This window comes from Balaenoptera acutorostrata, chromosome 8 (assembly GCF_949987535.1).
Source record: "Balaenoptera acutorostrata chromosome 8, mBalAcu1.1, whole genome shotgun sequence".
NCBI classification, from domain to species: Eukaryota; Metazoa; Chordata; class Mammalia; order Artiodactyla; family Balaenopteridae; genus Balaenoptera; species Balaenoptera acutorostrata.
The window spans coordinates 6,811,558-6,835,210 of NC_080071.1; the positions used below are offsets into that span (position 1 = coordinate 6,811,558).

Below are 23,653 nucleotides of genomic sequence, written 5' to 3' on the forward strand. Positions count from 1 at the left end.
ATACCTTTCAATCACACTGCTCTGACTTGGGAGGAGAATTAGCACTAAAATTCTACTATGTTTCAAAATTCTACCCTGTGGGTCAGAGTTTAAGGCCACTCAAAGAGAGACTAGAGAATCTTAGCAGAGACCTCCAGATCTCACCTCTTTCATTGGAACTTTTCATAATACTTGTGTTTGAACTCTGAATATTTGCCAGAGAGACTTTACTTCCTAGAGCAAATATCCTGGTATTTTAGAACCCAGAGATGTCTCATAATTTTGCAAACGTCTATGCATTATCAAAAGCCCTGTGAATTACTAGTCATTTAAATATGTTATCTATTTTTTTCTGATTGCTTTTTCATTTCAATTGCTTCCATTTCCTGTCCTGACCTTAATGTTTCAGAGAAAGGAAGGAATCCCACAAGAGAGTGATCTTTCATTTGTGAACTGCAAAGCTTCCTGGATCCTAATTTGGCAGTGCGTTTACTGCAAAGCCTTGGAATGCTGTTTTGCAGTTTCAAAAGTGATCATACTCAGCTTCCCAGAATTTTTTATGCCTGGAGGATGCCACCAGAACAAGGGCAGCCTTGTTAACAGTTGTAATCTCTCAAAAACAAGATAGGATTCGGATATAAATCATCATTTCAGCTCACAAAGCTATGTTTTCCACCCCACTAAAGGATTTCATTTACATCTAAAATGGTTAATACTGATCTCCACTAGAACTCCTAAGTGGAGGAATGCAGCTGCCATGTGCTTAGTGACTTTGGGGTTAGTGAAGAATGACATCACCAAATTTAAGCATATTATCATGCTGACATAGAGGCACCTTGTTTTCTCTTCTGTGGATAGAGCAAGGATTGTATTCTGAGTCTTGTTTTTTTCCTCCCGAAGAATACCTTTCCACCCCACTTCTTAGCAGCTGCAATATGAAGGGTTGAAAATGTCACTTCAACTAATGATGAATGATGCTTGACCTCTGGACGGGTTACTCTGAATTTTATGCAATGCTAAATTAACATGAAAGATCCCAACTCAAAGGACTTTGGCTGTTACGAATTGCTTCGAGGATAGATTCGTGTAAAGCAGTCAGTAACTTCAGGTTTTTTTGTAGTTGTGTCCTTGGTGGTGGTAGAGGGGTGGCAGGTGCTCTATAAGCAAGGTAAGAGACAGAGTGTGCCAGCACTTTAATGTGTTTTCTCCTGTGAGATTAATATCTTTTCATACTGGAAATATTGTCAGTAAGCAGAACCAGTCGTGAAAAAAACATTCTCAAAAGGGCAACTGGCCCACATGTCTTTGTTGTTTTTATTTGGATATAATTAATTATGTAAAGCAATAGTTAGTAGAAGATTAACAATTAGTAGATTCTGTCAAGTAGTCACACGGAAATTACTAACTAATTGAACGACTGGTCCTCTGTTGTGTCAGGAAGCAATGCTGAGTGTCATTCTTTTTATCTTTTTACTTTGTTGTTTTCACAGATCCCCTTGTTCTAAGATGTATGTTTCACAGCAGACTAATAAATAAATAACCCTGGTTATAATTTCATAACATGCAAAAGGGTTTGAAATAAAAACACCTGTTTTAATTAGCATTATGATTTGTTCACTTAAAAAAAAGTGATAATCCTGATGCAGTTAGCTGACATTTTTAAGCTTTGAATTTCCATCTGTATCTTATATCATGATGTTTCAGGATTGTCATGAGTTAATTATGTTAACTTGGGAAGCATTGCTTGCATTTAGAATGAAAAACTTCAGCTTGAATAGACAGAAAAGCAGATGCTATCTTTCTTGTCAATTGCTTTGTTGTGGGCTGGCTTGCAACTTTTCATGTATTTCTGGATGTAAAGGGAAGTATAAATCTCTACTCATTTTAAGTTTAACATAAACTACACAGTTTCAGTATTCTGTTCTGGCTGTACGTGTCTTGTGTATCTTTACATGTGTAGCTTTCCTGCCGCCAAATCCAAAAACCCACGGTCAAATTATCTCTTCTTTAATTCTTAATTTGTTTTGTTGTGCCTAGCCATTATGAAGATTAGAGCATAATAAAATTTAAGAATAGGACAACTCTACATGGCTCTCTCCTTTTCTTCAGTTAATTTTTCTACCACCTTTTTTGCTTTTGTACATCAGCCTTTTAAATGGTGCAAAAATACACGCAGCATCTGGGCACAACAAGCCATGTTAAGAATGGAGTAGACACTCTAAGTAGGAATTTCCATGCTTTTGTGAGCTTAATGTTCCTTTAACATAGAGAGCAGCTGTGTTTATGTCAATAATTACACATTGAAATAAGTGCATGTACATGTGATTCTTTATGGGATTAAGGACGTTAGGGATGGCCTTACACAAAAGATTTTTGTCCCTCCCATCTCCACCCAGAAAGTTTCTACAATATTCAAAACAAAGTTAACTATTTTGAGATTCTGAAATATTTCTCTGGGCAATTGGATCCAAGGTGTCAACGAACAGACTTCTGGATTGATATGCTTGTAATTTTCTGTTTGTCTCCCTACCCCACATTGGTTCTGCATTCTTCACTACCTTGCTCCGTAACCAGGATCTGACCTATATGTTCCCCTTACCAAAAGGCTTCCAACTAGATTGAACCAATAGGAGGCATCTGCAGGAGAGCAGAGGGCAGGAGGAGACAATGCAAGAATGCAGTGATTGTTAATGCCTAATCCCCAAATTAGTGTCATAGGCAATAAATGCTCAGCTTTCAAAGTGAAGTGAGATCAAGGAAAAGTGGATCGCTCTAGGCAGGATTTCTGGAGATGTGAAGGCTTCCTTTGGGCTTTAAAGAATTGGTAGGTTGGGATAGAAGGAGGGAGTGGCTATGATAGCTTAGGTCAAGAGTGAGCAAGAACCAAAGTATGGAGGTTATAAAGTACAACTCTTGTTTGGGAGTAGTGAGTACACCAGTTTAACAGGAGCAGATGACAGGGGTCTGAGTGAAGTGGAAAGTTAAGATTAAATGGCATGTTGTGTCACATAGTGGAGGCCTTGAATGGATGGAATAAGAAATCGTAGTCTTTAAAGTACATTACAAAGGTGTGTTCAGTATATAAATACGCTCTGTAAATGATACGTACTGTGGAGGTTTATTCAAGTGCCTTATCATACATTCAAATTAACTTACGGCTGTTCTATCACTTAAAAATAGCTCTGTTCATTAAAGGAAATGTAACCTAGAGTTTCAGAAAATTAAAACATAATGTTCCTAAAATCATGTTACACCTTTAACCAGGAGTCATCATTTAGCACTGTCTTCCTAAACATTTTGGACTAAGGTGGAGAGTTCTAAATCTAACAGGTTATCTGCACTTGACCAAACAAGATTCCCATTTGACTTCAAACTATCAACTTGTTTGCATAGACATGGCCACTGAACCTGGGAAACACCTATCAATCCGTGTGTTTCATTCCTCTCAACTTTATATGTGTTTTGCCCCATAAACTTTACAACATAGTAATTGTTATTAATCAGTAACACATCAGAGAGCACCGGGCTTGCAGTGATCGGTATTCTCCAGGACAGATGACCTGAATCACAAAGTGTGACTTGTTCCGTGGACTTAAGCCTGCTGCCGCTCCTCTAGAGACCATGGAATTTACCTTGTCAAGCAAGCTGATCTGTGTAGATGCTGATTTTGGGAGATTAACTGTTAACACAAGAATCCATGTTGTTGGTTGGATATTTCTTTCATATCATGGTCTGGAGCTGTTTGCATATAAACTCATGTAAAAATAATTATATTCTTACTTCCAGGACCTAAATTTAAATGGCACTCTTCTCTTCTTGCTCTGTTTCCACATGACCATTTTCCTCCCTTATTATTTTAGGTAGTCTTGCAAAAAAATAGTTTGCAAGTGAGGAAACAATGTTAAAAACTTAGCTGTGACACTAACTTCCTGTATGAACTTGAACAAGTTAATTTCTCTGGTCCTTACATCTTAGCATGTTAGGTGAGGATAGTACTACATTGCTTGATTGCTGTGGAAGTTAAGGAAGATCATGTGTGTAAAGTGCCTGTCATAGTGACTGGCACATGAAAGGTACTCGGTTCACCGCTTTTGTTGTCATTACTGTAGTAATCATTGTTATTCGACTTTTACTTCTATGTTGATGATTCTCAAATTGACCTAGTCAATCTTTATCCCCTTTGCTAAGCTTCGTATTCAAATATCCCAATGTCTGTTGGACATTGCCACCTGAAATGTCAATAGCATACCCAAACCACACTCATACTCCCCAGCAGCTTGTTGAGAACAAATTGAGTGAATAAAAAATCCTAGCCACTCTTTCTCAGGTGTCTAATACAAGACAACTATGTCAACACATCAACATCCTTCTAGCTAGAAACAACAAGAGTTTCACTTGATTCTCTTTTCCCTTTACCACCACTACTTTCATTAAATTTTAAGGCCTCACAGACTCAGCCTCTTTGCGTTTCTACAAAAACCACTTAGTTTTGGCCTTCATGGTGCCTTGAACTACAGCAATAGCTTCCTAAATAACTTGCGTATTCCTACCTTTTCATTTCTCAAATACTATGTCCATAAAATACAGTCTGAATGGTATTATCTCCCCCCTCAAACTTTTGATGGTTCTCTCTTGTCTAAAGAAGAACATTTAATCTCTTAGCATGGAAGTGAAGGCAGTCGACTTACAAGCTAAGTTCTCACCACGTTTCATGACCCACCTTTGCATTAGCCATAAAGAGGCTGCTTGACAATAATCAAACTTTCATCCATTTCATATCTGTTTGCTAGAAACCGTGGCTCTCAGCCTTTAGCATGCATGCATCAGAGTCACCGGGAGGACTTGTTAAATCACAGATGACCAGCTGCACCCCAGAGATTCTGATTCAGTAGGTCCGATATGGTTTGTTAATTTTCACTTCTAACAATGTCCCGTGTGATGCCAGTATGGCTAGTCCTGAGGCCACATTTGTATGACCTGGAACATCCTTCCTTACCCATCTCAGTCCATCAGAATCCTATGAATCCCTTACTGCCATTGCCTTAGAGAAATTTCATCTGTCACCCTAGTCAGAATGAACCAGTTCATACTCTGTGCTGGCAGAGGGACTAAGGGTTCTGAAGGCTTGGAGCCAGATTGACTGGACTCTAGCTAAATACCTGAGTGAACTTGGACAAATTACTTAATCTCTGGACCCATTTCCTTATCGGTAAAACTGAACAAATAATAGCACCTATAGCATGTGTTAATGTGAAGGTAAAATAACTTAATACATGTGCAGCACTTAGAATAGTGCCTGAGAAGGGCTCTAATATATTATGTTTAGTAGTTCATACCTTTAATCTAACACTCCACTTAGCCATGTAATGACGTTTGGGGTTTGCAGACCAAAGTCCTTTATTAGATGTTAAGTCCCCTGAAAACAAAGACCACATCTCCATGAATCTCCAGAAACATAGCCCCAGGCTTAGCACTTTACAGAAATCAAGTACAAAAATTTTTTAATTAAATTGAAATTCAGAAAAGATTGCAAAGGGATCTTAAGTAAGTAAAAATCTTCTAAACAATAAACAAACCATCCATTTCTTTTTCCCTCATCATAAAGATGAATATCAATGAGGTCAATTATTAATAATACATTGAAAGTAGGTTGCCTTTTCCTTTGAATTTTCTAAACTGTATAATTAAAATGGCTTCAAATTGAAAGATTATAAAGAAGGAATTAATCTTATTGGTAAGTAAAAAGCAAATCCCCTGATTGATGATAGATATGACCTGTTAGCAATAGTTGCACTTTTATACTTTCTTTTCTTACAATCAGCGTGTGGAGACCAGCATAATCCAATTAATTGTAATTCCCTTTTGTAGAGTCGGTAAAGCAGCGCATGATACTGAAACACCATTGAAGTCTTATCTCTGGTCCTATAATCCAAACAGATTCTCACTTTCCAACTACCAGCAGATCTTTATAAACTTCAGGAAAATGGAATATTTTGACTTCCCCGAACTTATGATAAATGTGATACACAATAATTGTCTCTGAACTTTAATCCTTTGTACATGCCTAACCATCAGTTTTCTAGACGTCCTTCTCGGCTGTGCCATGGTTTCATGAATACACCTGAGTTTTTCTCTCTTATGTCCTGACTTCCTTTAAAATATTGTTTTTCCACAGTAAATAGGCAGTATTTTAACACAACAGAGCCTCTCAGCTGAGCTCCTTGCTCCTGGTACCTCTTGGACACACCACCTCTCGTCCATATACTCACTCTGCCAATGCACAGGAACAATTATAACAGTATGCTGAATTAAAAGTTACGTGAATGTGGTCTCTCTCACACGCACAAAATATCTTATTGTACAAATGTAATGACTGCTGTAGTTAAATTATTTAGGGTGTGCCCCAGGAGTAATGGGATTACCAGGCTAGGATGAGTAACATAGTTAACAGGATCTGAAATGAAGCAGAATGTAGGCCAGGGTGAAGATTAGCAGCATAGACATGGGTGACATCAGGAACCAGAGGCAGAGACCCAGGAGTTAGTGCCACAGATTTGTTTCATGTTAGACTGGAAGAGAAGAAAAGCAAGGAGAAGAGCACCTGGCCGAAGAAGCCTGTATCTTTCCATTTACATCACTCCTCCATTTACATCACATCCTCCATTTACAGCTTCCTCCACTAACTTTCTTGTGTGAGAACATGTGTGGTGAAGTTAGCCTAAGTACATCTCTGCTCTACAGAGAGGAGAGAGGCTCATATGGGCCAGAACTGCCTAGGCTGCTTGGAAATGTGTCTTACTACTAACAGGTCACCTGAGACTATAGCAAATGATGTCTTCCTATTTCTCTACAAGAGGAACTGTAGATAACTCTCAGACTTGGAAGTTTATATAGTTACCATCATCATCATCATCTTTATTTAAAAGGTACTTATTAAGCAACTAATTGAGCATGTCTGTGTACTAATGAAGCAAATATAAATTAAAGGGGGCAAAAAATAAATAAAATTAAAATAAATAAATAAATAAATAAAATTTTAAAAATAAAATAAAATTAAAGGGGGTAGCTCCTTCCCTAGAGACAGCACAATCCTAGTAGTGATGTTAGAGAACTTAAGAACTGTCAGACTTTAAGAGATTATATACCATTTTTTAGATATATTTCGATCCTCATTTATAACTGCCTTCCCACCCATACCTCTTGCACTTAGCACATCTGACATCTTATAGGTGTTTTATTTTTTAATGAGTGACTATATTAATTTATTTGATTGATGGGTTTGTTTCACTTTACACTATAAATGTATTGCTGAAATTGACATAATTGATGGAATTCCATTCATTCATTTCATTTTCAGCATGCTCATTCCTTTTTCTTTTATTTGACTTTGTTCCTATTTAGATTTTTATTTCATCAGAAGACAGTCATTGTAATTGGGTTTATTTTTTGTTTGTAGTTAGAGTTGACCCTTGAGCAATTCAAGGAGTAGGTACGGCAGACCCTCCATGCAGTTGAAAATTGGAGTATAATTTATAATCCACCCTCCATATGTGCAGTTCCTCTGTAACTGCGGTTCTGCATCCGCTGATTCAACCAACCACGGGTCATGTAGCACTGTAGTATTTACTACTGAAAAAAATTTGTGTATTAAGTAAACCCTTGCAGTTCAAACCCAAGTTGTTTAAGGATCAACTGTATTATTGTTATATATTTATTAAACATCAATTGTTTTAAATATTCAGACTTTTCTTTATCAGAAGTTACGTCTCTCACAAGTCTCTCTTACGTTTAACAAAGACTTTATATATATTTTTAGTCTGTATCTTTCCTCATTTTACTCTTTGTTATGTATTTTTTCAACTATACAGTCAAAGGCAAAATTTATTCATGGGCATCTGAGAAGAGTTACAGGCAGTAATGAATATATATTCCCAATCAACCATAGTTTCTCAAATATTGTGATGGTAACATAAATTGGTTCACTGGCTATGAGGGTAACTTGGCAAGGTCTATCAATAGTTTACACTATACACACAACTTTTCACCTAGAAATTCCAGGTCTAGGAATTTGTTCTACTCACACAGATACATACTTAGATATAAATGATCTAAGTACAAGATTATTCACATTAGCACTATGAAAAATATTTGACATTTGGAAACTGGTCAATTATTGTACATCCATAAAAGTAAATATGCAGCTGTAAAAAAAGAAAGAGAATACTCTCTGGGTCCTAATTTTGAATAATCTCTATGGTATATTGTCAAGTGAAAAGAATCAAATGCAGACCAGTGCATAGATTATATCACTGTTAGTGTTTTGTTTTTTTTTAACATCTTTATTGGAGTATAATTGCTTTACAATGGTGTGTCCGTTTCTGCTGTATAACAAAGTGAATCAGCTATATGTATACATATATCCCCATATCCCCTCCCTCTCGCGTCTCCCTCCCACCCTCCCTATCCCACCCCTCTAGGTGGTCACAAAGCACCAAGCTGATCTCCCTGTGCTATGCGGTTGCTTCCCACTAGTTATCTATTTTACATTTGGTAGTATATATAAGTCCATGCCACTCTCTCACTTTGTCCCAGCTTACCCACTGTTAGTGTTTTTTTAAAAAGTGGTAGTTGAGGATAATGTTGCTTGAGTATAGAAAACATCTTTGAAAGGATACATGGGAAATTGACAGTATAGGTTTTCTGTAGAGGTGTAAACTAGGTAGCTAAGGATAGACTAGAAAGAGACTTTTGCAGTATACTCATGTACATTGAACTTCGTGTAAATATATTATTTCAAAATAAAATAAATAAAAGTGTTCAAAAAATAATAAGCAGCACACACTTCATATTAAACATTTGTAGGTTTTTGAGTATCATCTTATTAGGTATTTTGACAATTTTTATCAACTAGTTTTTATAGCTACTTTGCAATAAAAACAACCCTCATTGTGAATTATTTGTACGAATTATGATTCTTCAAAGTCATGGTAGAAAGGAACACAAGAGTAATTTTGTGCTCCGTAATTGGAGGCCTCTGGTGTCAGACAGGCAGACTCTCTTTTGAGGTGGGAAAAAAAAATCTCTAAAACTTTTCATTCACAGAGGAAAAACCAAAAACAGTTATTGATAATAGGTAGGGTAGGTCCATTAAAGAATCTATGTCACTATTCTGGACTTGGAATATTGTATAGATGCAGAATTAAGAGGATAGTGTTATCGTGTGGTTTCACAAAGAAAGTTTTGCATAGATCTCTAGCTATCCTAACTTAATGCAAGTAGTTGTAAAATTTATAAATCTTCCACTCTTATTGTATGTACCTTTGCAGAGTTCTGGCTATTCTTGTGATATGAAGTAGAAAATTTACTCAACTACTACCATGGATCAATTAATAAAGATAACTTATATGAAAAAATATTATCCTCAATAATTGCTAGAAATCATCTCTTCGTTTTGGTTATCTTTAATTGACAACTAATTTTTGTCCTATCCAGGTGTAAAATGGTTTCAAGAAATAAGAGTGGCACTGTCTTACTCTATCCGTTTTGTTTCTATTTTATTGATTTTTGTTATCCTTTTATTTCTATTTTTCTGACAGAATATTTCCAGACAAGAGATTTCTAAATTAGTAAAAAGCCCAGTCTTTTTCCTGCTAAATAATACCATTGCTAACCCCATGTACACCAACAGTGAGTAAAAGGAATAGTTTAAGCCAGAAAGTATATTAAATTCTGGAAATATTTGCCAAAGTCTGGCTGACAAAGAAGATAATGTCCAAATAAATTTTCTAATAATGTTATAACAAACCTGTGCTAGATCTTTTACATATATTACTTCACTGAATTCTCACACAAAATTAGGAGGGAGAGATGACAGTTCTCATTAGACAAGTGAGGAAACAATACATTAAGTAACTCTATATATGTGCATATACCTACAATAGACATGTTATCTGTATATGGGTATTTATAGGACTTAGTTATGTTTATTTCCTAGATATCATTATGAGATATGTTTTGATCTGACCTTCCGCTTGGTATTTACAAATGTAGTATAACTTGGAGAGAACAAATAGCAATAGTGTTGAAACTCAGAGCCGATAACAAAGAAAACTTTCAAAAATGACTCTGTTGAAATTTAATCCTACGGATTCTCTACCCTTTGGAGTATGTAATGTATGAAATCATCCATGGAATTCAAGTAAATTCAGAATCTGTTTGGAGAAGACAGTCAAATAAAACGAACCATTGTGTATAGTGTCTGCAGAGCACAAAAAGCCTTTGACTGCATGGAATTAAGAGCAGTGTTAGAAGCTCTGAGTAAGAAAGGAATTAAAGAAATATATATTGGTATCATGAAATGCATCCTTTTTTAATATTTATGATCCTAACAAATAAAGTCAATTCATTTTTGTCATTGTTGTTGTTGTTGTTAGAGTCTGGACAGGGCTACCTCTCCTCAGATGCCTAGACAAAAAAACCTAGAAGCCTGGAGAGAAGCATAATGTCAGTAACATCATTTTATAAGATGGCATTATACATGGAGTTATGATGATGGGGAGATGTTTTATGTTATGCCGTTATAAATTAAAAATGCACAAAGCAATGACACATTTGTTATACTTTCCATCTGTGGTGCTTGCTTCACAAATTTCAGTTGTACCTATTTATTATGTTATTATTTACATTCAGATGAAATCTGAGGAAAAATAAAAATAAGACATACTCATTCCAGACTCAGTTCCTGTATTGGATATAGTAGAAGGCTGCTTCACCACCTTCAAAGAGAGTAACGAAAGATATTTCATATTAGCCTCTGACATTATTTGCATGCCTTGGGCTTCTTAAGTGATTTCCAAAGAAATATGCACAGCATGAAGTCCATAGAAAGCAAGCTAACATGGCATGCCAAAATATCCCAGTGGATTTAAGAAATAAAAGCTTTTATGAATAAGGTTTTAGTATCTTAGAGAATTTCTGCTTATTTTCTTGGTTCCTCCCTCTTTCCTACTGCAAGGGGGCCACACAAAACTGGATTTGGTAGACCAGGTGGCAAAAGTGCCCATTCTCTGCATAGGTCAAACCATCTCCTCTTACAGTAAAGTAACCATTTTCAAATGTAAGCATCCTAATAGCTTCCTGGAGATTACTGTGATAAATTGTAAGGAATACATCTCTTTGGTTTTGGAATATGAAATTTCATATTTAAAACCACTTTCCTCCTTCTTTGATAGATACCATGGCCATAGAGAGTTGATTTGGCTTGCATTGAGTTTTCCTGAGAACATTTTAAATGTTCCCTAGTATTTCATGTCTTGGGCTATAGCAGCAATGAAATATTTCTACTCTTGAAGTAGTAGCTGGAAAAAAGAGTGAGTAAGAAAATAGCAATCATGATTTTATTCTTTGTCTGGGAGCCATGCTAAAGAGTATCCTGCATGTTTATAGAGCAAGTAATTAGAAATAGTTAGGTTGATCTTGAATAGCAAGCAATTATTCAACTTATTCCACCTTCAAACCCTTTCTCGGAATCTAGATAATTATTTTTATTTAATTTGAATTACCTAAACAGCTCTTTCTGTTGTCTATAATATTTCATAAGTGTGGCATAGCCCATGTGTTGAGAAAATGTCTAGATATGATCTAGGAACATGACATCTTTCTCTGCACAGGATCTTTGGGCATCGTATTCATTTTCTAGGGCTGCCATAACAAAGTGTCACAGACTAGGGGAGATGGGGGTGTGGGGGATTAAACAACAGAAATGTATTTCCTCTCTGTTCCAGAGGCTAGAAGACCAGGATCAAGGTGTTGGCAAGGTTGCTTTCTTCTGAGGCCTCTCTCCTTAGCTTATGGATGCGTGTCTTCTTCCTGTGTCTTCACATGGTCTTCCTTCTGTGCATGTCTGTGTCCTAATCTCCTCTTCTTATAAAGACACCAGTCATATTGGAATAAGGCCATCCATATCACCTCATTTTACTTTAATTACCTCTTTAAAGGCTCTATCTCCAAATACAGTGACATGGTGGGGTACAGGGGGTTGAGACTACAAGTTATTCACGGGGGTGGGGGGACACAATTCAACCCATAAGAAAGATAAGGCACATTTGGGGGGTGAATTTGTCCCTGCTTGTCATTAAGGTCAAAAGAGTATTATTCTAGGGGACAGAAATAAGATGTAATATGTCTAGAACCTAATTTATTTTCACCTGAGTAGTATTTCTGAGCACCTGGTAAAGTCCTCTCCTTTGAGGAATATAAAGCAGCCTCAACAGCTGTAGCTTTAAAAGGCACAAAATACAGTTCCTGGTATGTAGTCTCCATTCAATCTATATTTGCTTAATAAAAACTAAGTGAACAAACAGACTAACTGGTCAACCAGCCTAGTTTTCAAAGATATTGTCCTCACTGAAGTCTCATGTTGTACCCAAGGTGTTATAGGAGGGGCTTTAGCGAGTGCAGCGTGGAAAGAGGATGGTTTTGGCACGGGGTTAATATCACCGTGTTTGAGAATTTGGAACCTCTCTAATCCACCAGAAATCAGATTGAACTGTCACTTTAAGGAGCCAACACAACGGGAAAGGTTGAGCTAGTCAAATGATTCAACCAACTTCCTTCTGATCCACTCCTTTAAATGCTAAACTCAAAATCAGCTATATCCTTATAGATAAACAGTATGTTTTATCCACTTTTATATCTACCAGTTTGATTTTATGGACAAACATTATTATTTTTTGGATCAATAGTCTCTCTGGCATCTCTTTCATTCCTGATGTGACTTTCATGTACCCAGCAGGGCTTTCAGATAAGGTTTCCAAATGGTCATCTGCGCTGGAAGCAGATACCACATCCTTCATGAGAGTTTCATGATGTAATAGGTTCTTGTCACTATATTAATGAAATCAGAGCTATTCTCTCCATATCCTGCGAAAGTTGGGCTGTCTTTTCCTCTTTATTTTTTTATTACAACAGTAAAATAAAAGTTAGTAAAGGGCTTTAAAAACTACAAGGTAAAAATGTACTTGTTTTTCAATACACAAAGAAGTGCCTCTTTATTCTTATATAACTATTCTGTTCTGGATAGTCCAAGTTTATCTGCAGCTGCATTTCAACCAATACTAGGTTAACACAGTGAGTTTAGTTAAAGTCAGTCTTGATATTGCAACTTCTGGTTACACCAGTCTATAGAGCGATATATAATACAAGAGGAAAGTGGTGATTAAGCTATTAGTGATATTTAAATGTGCCTTTTTCCATGGAAATTACCATGACCTACTGTGGCTATCCAAAGGTCCATCCTTCAGTTCTCCTTTTTAAAAAAGATTATTCCTAATAGCTATTGTCAAAAATTTTTAATTTCAAATATAATAGTTTTTAGCTGGATATAGGTACGTTTTTATTTAAAAAAAAAATACACATAAGTCCCTTCAAGGAAGGACATTTCAAGATGGACTTGAATGCTTGGATGCAATATTTAAATATATTTTTTGTGATATCATAAAAGTCACATAGTGACTTTAGGAGGTTAACCTATCTTCAATTCTGTTTAAATGCTTTAAGCAAAAAGCCATGACCAAAATGAATTTACAGTAGCCTAAGTAGAGGGCCAGGAGAAACCAGCACAGATTATCAGCATGATGATTGTGAGATATCTTGATTCAACCAGACTTCTTCCCAGTATTGAGCTCCAGCATGTAAAGTTTTTGTTGAGCTCATATGACAGATTGCATCACACTGAGGTAAATCCTCTAAAACAACCAGGATGGTTTATGGTTTATGATGTTTGCTCAGTATTTCCATTGCTTTAATCCCTAATGTATTTTGCCTTTTTGGCCTTTATTCACTTTCCTCATGATGGTGGTGTCTTGGATATATATATATATATATATTTTTTTTTTCTCTCCAAATGTTTTTCAGTTTTTCAAAATCACATTTTCTCATTTGATACCAACAACTATCCTTCTGAATGTCTTCATTTCACAAATAAATAAATAGATACACAATGAATTAGTGGTAAATCCAGACCTGGTGTTTTGTATAATCTCTTTCTCACCCTATCATATTTCCTCTTCACTCCATCACCACATAACAATTTGCTACATCTTCTGTCCCATTCCTAATGCAGTTTCTTTTTATTGCCAATTTGCTTTATATCTGTTTATATAAGAATCTGTTCCTTCTATAAATGAGTAATTATGAAAGATCAGAGTAAGTTTACAGGTAAAAGCATAGCCTCAAGTAAGATGTTTAGGGATAAAATATAAAAATCACTATCTTTGAAGTAATACTCAATCTGCTACCACTGGCAATTGCTATTTATTTGCCTTTATCCTTTCAGCTTCTTCCAGCCAAGATTAGTCTGACCATAGTGGTTTTGAGGGGAGGCTTACTGGCTCCTTAGCCTGGGTTTATCACTTGTCAGCCATGGAAAAGTTACTTAATCTACCCATGCCTCATTTTTCCTATCTATAAAATAAGGTGATAATAACAATAGCATGTACCTCATTGTCTTATTGAAAAAAAAATTATATTAGATAATAAATGGAAAGTGCATAGCATAGTCCCTAGTATGGTATAAGCACTGAATAACTGTTGGTTATTCTTCCTGTTGCAAAGCTTCCTGAAATACAGTCATATGAATTTTGAATTTTGTTCTGTAAAAGGTTTTTATTTTGTCAATAATAATTACCACCTCTTAGGTTCATATTAAAGAAATCTCAATATTCACATATCTAGTTTTCTATTTCTCTGCCCACCTAAGGTAAACTTCATAAATCGATATTTATTGAGTAACTTTTATAGACTCTTACAGGCTCCACTGTTGTGGTTCTCACCTGGGGATAACTTTGCACCGCCAGGAGATATTTGGCAATATCTGGAGGTATTTTTCATCAGCAGCACCGGGAAGTGCTACTGGCATCCAGTGGGCTGAGGCCGGGGATACTACTAAATATCCTAGAATGCACAGGACAGACCCTGTAACAAAGCATTCCTCAGCCCCAGATGTCAACAGTGCTTCACTATTGACAAATCCTGCTCTGTTGAAAAGAGGGGAAGCAGAAGACATCATCACTGCCAACAGAGTAGTTAGAAAATGCCTATCAGGTAATACAAATGTGTTCATAATGATACCTGTTAACGCGGAGACAGGTATCACTTCATCATCTTCACTTCATCTTCGGAACTGATTGGATTCACGAGAAGGTGTGCAAATATGGACACAAATGCATGTTTAAATAAGTCACAGTGGCCTTGAAAAATATGCCTTAAAGTCGTCTGGTTTACAAGGAATCTTAACCTTGGTTGTTCACAAAAAATCTTAATATAAAAATTAGGTATTATATAGCAAAAGACTCTTTCCAACCACTTGCCATATTATTTGTTGAAGCTACTTGTTGAGGGGCTACAAATTATCTTTTTAAAGTGAAGACTACATAGTAGGAATGCTAGTTTAAGTAACACAAGTTGATATATGGCATTTTGAGTGGATATAATCAAATGGTATTTATTGGCTGGTAAATTATCTTTTTTATGTATATTAAAATATTTCATTTTCACAGTCAGTTGAATTAACTGATGTTTGTGTGGAGGTGACAGACATCACTGGCATCTGCCTTTGGTTAAGCAATTATTTGTTCTTACTGTTTTCTTGCTCAAGATAAAATCATTCTCTTTTTATACCTGCTGAACACTTTCATTTGGCGATCTTAAACCTATGCACCAAAACGACATTTTGTATTGGACTTTTGTGATAAATTTTTGGTAGAGATAGTTGTGTGTGTGTTGTGTGTGTGTATGTGTTTATTTAGGTTTCCACTTAAAGTTCAGTGCCAAAGCTACCGTACTTACACATTTTCTAAATGTGCTTTAAGCAATAAGTTGTACAACATTTTTAGAACATGTGTTAAGCTATTTCTCTAAGAATGAAGCTCTTAACAAAACATAAGCACTCTGCATGAGATCTTAGCAGCAAAGTGCTTAAAAGATAAAGTAAGAATTGGTACCATGGGAAGAACACCAGCTGTAGAACGCACAGGTCCATTATGAGAAGCATGGTAGTGGGTAGGGAGAAAATGATTTAATCAGGAGTAAAACCAATTTTATTATAAGGGCACGCAGGGGGTGTGGCACCACAGTGAGAGGGACATTTCAAAATATCTGACAGATTTCAACAACGTGAAAACCCCGTTCTTTAAAGTGACAGTAAACCCCATCAGGTCTCCCTTTTTGATGCTATTGTTAGCAGTTGACTGTTTAAAGCTGGCCTGCTAAGATGCTGTCGTCCTATTTCAATAGTGTGTAGCCAAATAAAAGACTAATTGTTGAAATACAATCAATCAAAAATGATTGCAGGGCAGAAAGAAGGTCTCCTCTGCTGATTTTGTTGTGGATCAAATTATTGTGTTATGACTGAGGTAGGAATGAAGGCTGAAAGGGGAGAAGAAAATAGCCCGTCTGAAGTAAACAGATTCACCTTCATTCCTTCTCTTTGCAAACAGCCAATTGAGCAGGCACATAACTTACTAGCTCTGGAAGTAATAGTCCATTTAGAAAAAAAGATCTGATAAAGATTTCGGCTAATATTTTTAAAAGGACATGAACACTATTAGCAGAAGAGCCCATGCAGAGATTCCCTATAGTGACAATTCTCAGCTTTTCTTACATTTTTGGTGTAAATTCTCCTCTGCATTCATAAAACTGACACAAGCAAGCATCTGAATATGAGCTTCAGACATCAGTAAGGAAACACAATTCTAGTTGACCAAATACCTATTAAGTTCTTGCCAGGATACTCTGCTTTCCCATTAACCCCCAGGTTGTCCAAAATGATTAGCTTTAGTTTTCATTAAGCCCAGAATCCAAAATCTTTTCTGTGTTGTACGTTCAGAAAGACAAACGCTGTGGGTCAGCAGCAATGCTTTTATGCCTGCTTCCTTTTAGTTGTATGTAAAGATGTCACTTTCAGACCCTATTACATCCACTTTTTGGGTGAGAATGATTCCAGACTTTCATACTGAAGACTAAAAGGAAGGAAATAATTGCCCAGCGTCTCTTTATTTCTTCTAAGAACTTCATTGTGGCCTTTATTTTCTTTAATATTTAAATGTCTCAACTCACTCAAGCTTTCCAAGCAAACATCTCCGTTATTTCTAAGAGGAGTTGGTAAGCACTTGTGGTTTGTCTTTAGTGTGTTATCATTTTTGACAGCTTTGCATAGCCTACGTAGGCCAACAGGGGTCTGTCTAATATTGTTGCTGGGCACATTTTCCTTGCTGAGATGAAAACTAAAAAAAGATATTTTTGAAGCAGTAAGAAGGAATTAATATCCTTTCTCACTCACTATTCTATTCCTTGCTGACTTTATATTCAGTGAAAAAAGGAAAAAAGTGTTACCCATTATTCCCTTGTACATAGCAAGGCTAACACATGTAAAGCAATAACTCATTTTCTATTGCCATGTTTAGCATATGTCTCCTGTTGGCTCAGCAAGGCCTTTAGGCTGGTCCCTTGAGCCGGCCATCATTGGCAACTCTTAGCCCCTCGGCCTCAAAACCAAATAGCTTTGAATCATGTTGAGCTGTGATGCTAATTTTCATACTGATGCATTATGGGAATAAATGTATCTGACATACTGTGTCAATGGCACTGTCTCTTTGTGTCTCTTGTTTTTTGTTAGCTGCACTCCTACAGATGGTATTTCATTGAAAATGTTCCCGTCCTACGGAAAAAAGGAAAAAAAAAAAAAAAAAAACATGCACAGCACCAAACCTCTAGGTGCAGAAGGCTGTTAACGGTTGCTGATGATAGTAGGCAAACATTAACATAATAATTAGTGTCTTGTAATTGTTTCATTAAAACCAGTTGTTCCATTTCTCCTCGTGTTTTCCCAGAAGAGAAGCTGAATTTGGACGACAGCCAGTGGGAGGACATCCACGTTGTCACCGGAGCACTGAAGATGTTTTTCCGGGAGCTGCCTGAGCCGCTCTTCCCTTACAGCTTCTTTGAGCGGTTTGTGGAGGCGATCAGTAAGTACCTTACAGACAGGAGCGGTTGGTGCAATAACCTGGCGGTGTGGAATTACTATTAAGTAAATAATAAGAATGGCGATAATAGCGATCATGGAGATGATAATATCCCCAGTGCTCCACAGCTTTCATTTTAGTTTTGGTGGTTTTGATGGCTTATTCTTACTTCTGCGATATTATCTAAGTATTTTTTAAAATTAAGAAAAAAAAAAAAGAAGGCGGCATCCTGTTTAGGGTGGCCAATTTTCAACTAAGCCTCCTCAAATGAAAATAGCTTCTCATGCAATCTGCTTTACAAGGGTCACCTTCCGCCTCCCTAGCCCCTACCTTTATACTTTCAGAATCACAATGAGTTTAACTGAGTTCAAGGGGATTTTGAAAAAGAACCAAAGTGAATTAAATATTACATTTCATTAAAGAGGTGTTAAATCATCAGCTGAGGCATCACCTTCTCAAGGCTCGCTCACCCTACACCCACCAACACTAGTAAAGAGTTGGCTACAATTTGCTTACAAACAGTGTGAATATTAAATTAAGTAATGGAAAGTTTCTTCTGTTAAACTGGTGGCTTTATGGGAGGTTGAGTTGTATCACTGACTAGCCAATAGTCATTGTATACTCCCTGCAACTTCCTTTCTATTATTTTCTCATTCATAACACACACACGCGCGCACGCACACACACACACACACGTAAAAACGAATGAATGAATGAATGAAAATCTTTCCAAATGCAAGGAAACTTCTGCTATTGATTCTCGGAGCAGCAACGATTAGTACATCTCTAAATTTAACATCTTAGGGTATACTTACTATGATTGTGACAGCTTGGAAAAAGTTTCCTGGCAAGCAAGCTGATTCAAGGAGGAAAAAGAAAGAAGAAAGAAAGGTAAAATTAAAAAGCTTGCAAGCCTGGCAGGAGCTTAATTAAAGTCCAAATGAGAATAATCTCCAAGAAAAAAAAAATGCTCTACTTAGGAGGTCTGATCTTGGATGGCTGTGTGTACAGTGTTCCCAGTAGGGGGAGTGGGATATGGGGAGCCTGTTGGAAACAGCCCCTCAATATGCCCTTTTATTCTGTTTTTCATTTCACAAAAGTCTTCACGCTTGTTTAAAGCTCTGGCAAAATGATATGAAGAGGAATAAAGCAGAGCTTATTCTCCCAAGGTCTTTCTCTTGCTGCCTGCTCACAATTTCAGATGTTGTTGTTGAATAGAGTAGCAGTGCTTTAAACATGGGTTTTGAAGCGAGGCTGGAGCTCATATCCCCTGTCAGAGTTTTTATTTCATGAGCCCTCTGCTTCTTAAGAAGAACAGTATTTTATAGTTCCCAGGCTCTCTTAACTTCTTTTTAAAAGGAGGAATAAAGAAAAAATAAACAAGCATGCATTTTCATAACAGTTTATTCTGATATTCCATCTTGGAACACTCAAGCATGGAAGATCACTCATAATGCGAAGACAGTCTTCTGGTAAGACATTGGGGGCTTTTGCATTTGGGTACATATTTCTGATTATGTATATTTAAAGAAGTCATACAAATTTCACATTGTGGTCGCCATACTTTTAAGTGAGAATTGTCTCATTTGGAAATATACTTGTGCACGTGCTGATTTGAGGGCTATGATGTAGGATACCCATCGTTTAAGCTTCCTTTAGTTGACCTGATTCTGAAGATCTTAGGCAAGCCATTCCCTTAGCCTAAGAGATGTGGGAAGCAGGCCCTCAAACCAATGTGAGGTTGTGTCCTTTGAATTTCCATAAAGAGGAGGACCATCTCTGGACTATCCTAGACTTGGACAGAATTTCAGAATTACTGGCATGGCCAGAACTTAACAAAGCAGAATTGAGGTAGGCAGCATGCTATTGTGACTGATGGCTATTGCGAGGATTTTTTTCCAACACCTATCAAATAGGCTATGGAGAAAATGAATGAGATGGTGCTTTAGAAAGTCCTTTAAAGATGTAAGATACTGAACAAATGCTAACAGTGTTTCTCCAGATGAGCTTCGTTTGAGAAAGTAATCTAGAAGCAAAGAGACGGGAGTTTTTCCTTCATTGCTTAAGGCCAGGAGAATCACCCTCAGCAAGCTTGCCTTACCTAACTCATGTAGTACTTAGTATTTTTAATATGTCAAATGGAGGGACGAACCAAGAGGCTAATAATATGGCTGAGAAATACGATGTTGGCAAGGGACATAAGTTTGCTAATCCATGCATTTTTGACATAACCTTGACATTAGTTCTTGAATTCTTAACTCAGCTTGAGATTGTATTTCATGTTTAAATATCCTTAAGCAATGGCAGAATGGCCACATAGTTCCTTGGAAATGGCAAAACCATACCAGAGGAGGCACTTTTACTCCACGGTGCACTAACTGAGTAAAAAAGCTTTTCCAAAATATAAGGACATCCATATCCAGTCCCAGAGAAGTGCTGGGCTTTATCATAGCTCTCGCTGCCTCTTGTAAAATCTATACCATGAGAAGCTCAACAGACCTGCCCATGGATTCTTTGCTTTTTATGAAAAGGAACCAGCCAGGTGAGGTCTGTCTGCAGGGGAGATGTCCATAGAGGCTGGCTCTGGGCTTCTTTGACCGTCTTCATCCATCACTTCTTTGCTCTGTACCTGTGGAGGGTTGACCCTAGCCAGCTGTATTGCAGAGGTGCTCTTGAGGGCTGGCTTCCTGCTGCTACAATCAGTGGAAGTCTCTGGTGATAGATGGCAGAGGGAGGGGGAAGGAAAAGACCAACCAGTTTTTTAGTTTATCCTCCACCCCCTCTCCCTTGCCCACCCATCTGCCTCAGATAGCTTCTCTACCTGAGGATCCATCTCCTCCATGTCTTCAGCCCATTCTGGTTGCGTCTTCCATCTGGTGATGTGGACCCTCCTCCCTTTGTCCCTCCAGCCTGGTAGTGGCTTCCTGCAGTGGCTGGTTTCTTGGTGACTTCAGGCTTCCTTATTTGGCTCTCAACTTCTTCATCACATGGGTAACCAGTTCCCTGCATCAAAATTATTCCCTCTGTTGGTGTAAATGCTTGAAGTGATGTCTGGTCTCCGGTTAGCCACTAGCAAAACACCATGCCAGTCACCGTCATGGTTCATGTCGCTATAACGTTATTTTCCTTTACTGTCTCACTACCCCCAAGCCCAGTTTGTGAAGGCTTAAGATTTCTATTTGGCCCCAAATTGAGAGATCTGCTGTTACCCTTTCATGACAGAGTGAAAAGGTGAATAGACCAAAAGGAATTTTACATCCAACTGGAGTGCTTTGCTTCTGAAGAAGAAATGTTTTTTCATGTACAAGCAATTAATGATCATTTGTGCTATTTGAAATACTGTTAATTTTTATTATATGTTTGAAAGTCATCATTACATATTCCAAGAAGAGGGAACAGAAGGCATTTACTTTTTTAAGTAGTTTCTTTTTGGACCAAAAACAAGCATTAATATGATAAGAACCAACAATTGCCATAGTGATTCCCTGTCTGATAACACCCATTGGGGTAACAAAAACACTAGCGATTGTTTTATATTTCAGAATCCAAGTACTGCAGCTATTGATCTGAAATTCTATACTTGAGGTCAATGCAACTGGGTCACCTGCAGGTTATTTCATAGGGATTTAACCCACTGACTGCAAGGACTTAATTCCCTGGAAATGACTTGTGCTGGGGGCATTATTAATACTGTAAATGTGAACTCAGTACAAAAACATGGCTTTAGAGTTTTATGATAGGTGATGCAATCTTGTGGCTAAAAGCCTGCAGGGGGTCTGGACATTTCCAGTACATCTAAATCCTATGAAATGTACTAAGTTTACCTCTATTCCCATCTCTTTTGTTCTGGTACCTCTACGGATCCAAAGAAAAGAGACAACAAGCAGTGTCTTTTCTATTTTACTGTCTGCATTTTTCCAAAATTCCTGGGAAAGGGAAAGAGGAGGAAAACTTGTTGACACTTTTTATAATTATCTAATTTATTTCTGAAAATAACACAGGAGACACAGAAGAAATGGAAAAATCATGTGGAAAGTAATTTCTAGCTCATAAAGTTACTATGAGAATAATACAACATAACATTTTCTTTATATTAGGTGCTCAATAAATGATTTGAAAGAAATTCATTTTTCAGAAGAATAAAGTAAGTCACAAAATATTTCCCAAGTTCATATGGCTCAGAAGATTAGGTTTAGCATTAAGCTGCAGACTCTAAAACATAAATACTTTCCATCATCCTACATTGCCTTTCTGGGACTGTTTATCTAAAAGAAATCTTGCTGGAAGAATAACTAACTAGCTGTTGCCAAATATCTGTCTGTTACATCATCCTATATAAAACCTATATATCCCGTATCATTCTATATAAGATCGTGTCATTTCTGTCTTTTTTTTAAACCAGGGTTAGAATTAAATGATCAGAAATTTTAGTATTGGAGTTCTAGGTTAGAAATAAGTTAAAACTTTCCAAGAGGGAGCTATGTTTCAATATTTACTATTAGATATTAAAAGCATCAGTGCTTTAAATATTGCCCTCTTTGAGTACATTTTAACCCTCCACTGTTATTATTTTTATAACCAATTGTTCACCCATCCCCTTTTGAAATTCATTTAGCTATATACAATGTTACTTTCCTATTTCATATGAGTACCTGTTTCAAGCTGAAGTGTTATTAATGTTCCTTTTTACAGTTCTTCACTTGTATCAAATTACAACATGCACCAAACCAGATTCTACAGAGGAGTTTATGATGGAAAGTGATGGATTGGGCCCTATCACTTCACATCCCCAGGCCTATTCATGAGAGGAAACCTCCTTCAACTATTTCAGTTTTCATCTCTTGTAGTAGTTACTTTCATAACTCTGGATAATATCTCTACTTCTTGACTTATCTACTATAGATAATACCTAATATGAAATATTAATTTATTCTACTTCACTTCCTCCAGAATTTGATAGTCATACTATTATATGTGGATGTTGAATAATACACATAAACCTCTGTTTCTTGTTTCATTCAGCATTCTACAGTAACTCCTAACTTTCCTTTGTAAGGTAAGTATATTTTCCTTTCTACCCTTTCCTTTACCTCTCTTCCTTTCTTTCACAATCATTGGTTATTAACTCCTTTAAATTTTAATAGTTTGACCAATTAGAAAACTAACAAACAGCGTTGATATTTGCATTACTATGAGCTTGTAAGTCTTGTTCATTACCTGTCCAAGAGGTTTCACAACGATTCCTTCTTTAGAATTCACTGTCACAATCCCTACACTTGTCAAAGAGTATTCCTCACCAGGTCCAATAGAATCTATTTTATTACACTCCAAAAATTGCTTAAACTCTTGGCCACATTTGGTTCCCTTTATAGTTGGATCGTGCTTTTCTTGTGCAGATTTTTTATTTATTTTTTTCCTTGCGTCTGTAATTGCTTTTCTTTTTCTTTGCTTTTTTTCTTTTATAATGTCCTTACTCTTTTCTGACACTATTGCACAGAGTCCCGATTTACCAGGATGGCTTCTTTCTAGAAGCTTCTGCCATTCTAATTCATATCGGAGTGGTGCTTCCAGGGCTGCTTCAGGGTGTTCAAATTTCTTTGTGTTTTCTGAATTAGAGACACTGTTTCCTATAGGACATGTGTATTAGTTTCCTA

At 36.8% G+C, this 23,653-nt stretch overlaps 1 protein-coding gene across 2 annotated transcripts in view; it reads left to right on the forward strand.

The window, feature by feature from the left end:
- ARHGAP15 (Rho GTPase activating protein 15) overlaps positions 1-23,653 on the forward strand; it is a 610,484-nt gene that overhangs the window by 466,026 nt on the left and 120,805 nt on the right. For both annotated transcript variants that reach the window (XM_057551505.1, XM_007183022.2), the window contains one exon: positions 17,868-18,002. In XM_057551505.1, the coding sequence (XP_057407488.1) occupies positions 17,868-18,002 (135 nt within the window). The remainder of the gene's footprint in view (positions 1-17,867; positions 18,003-23,653) is intronic.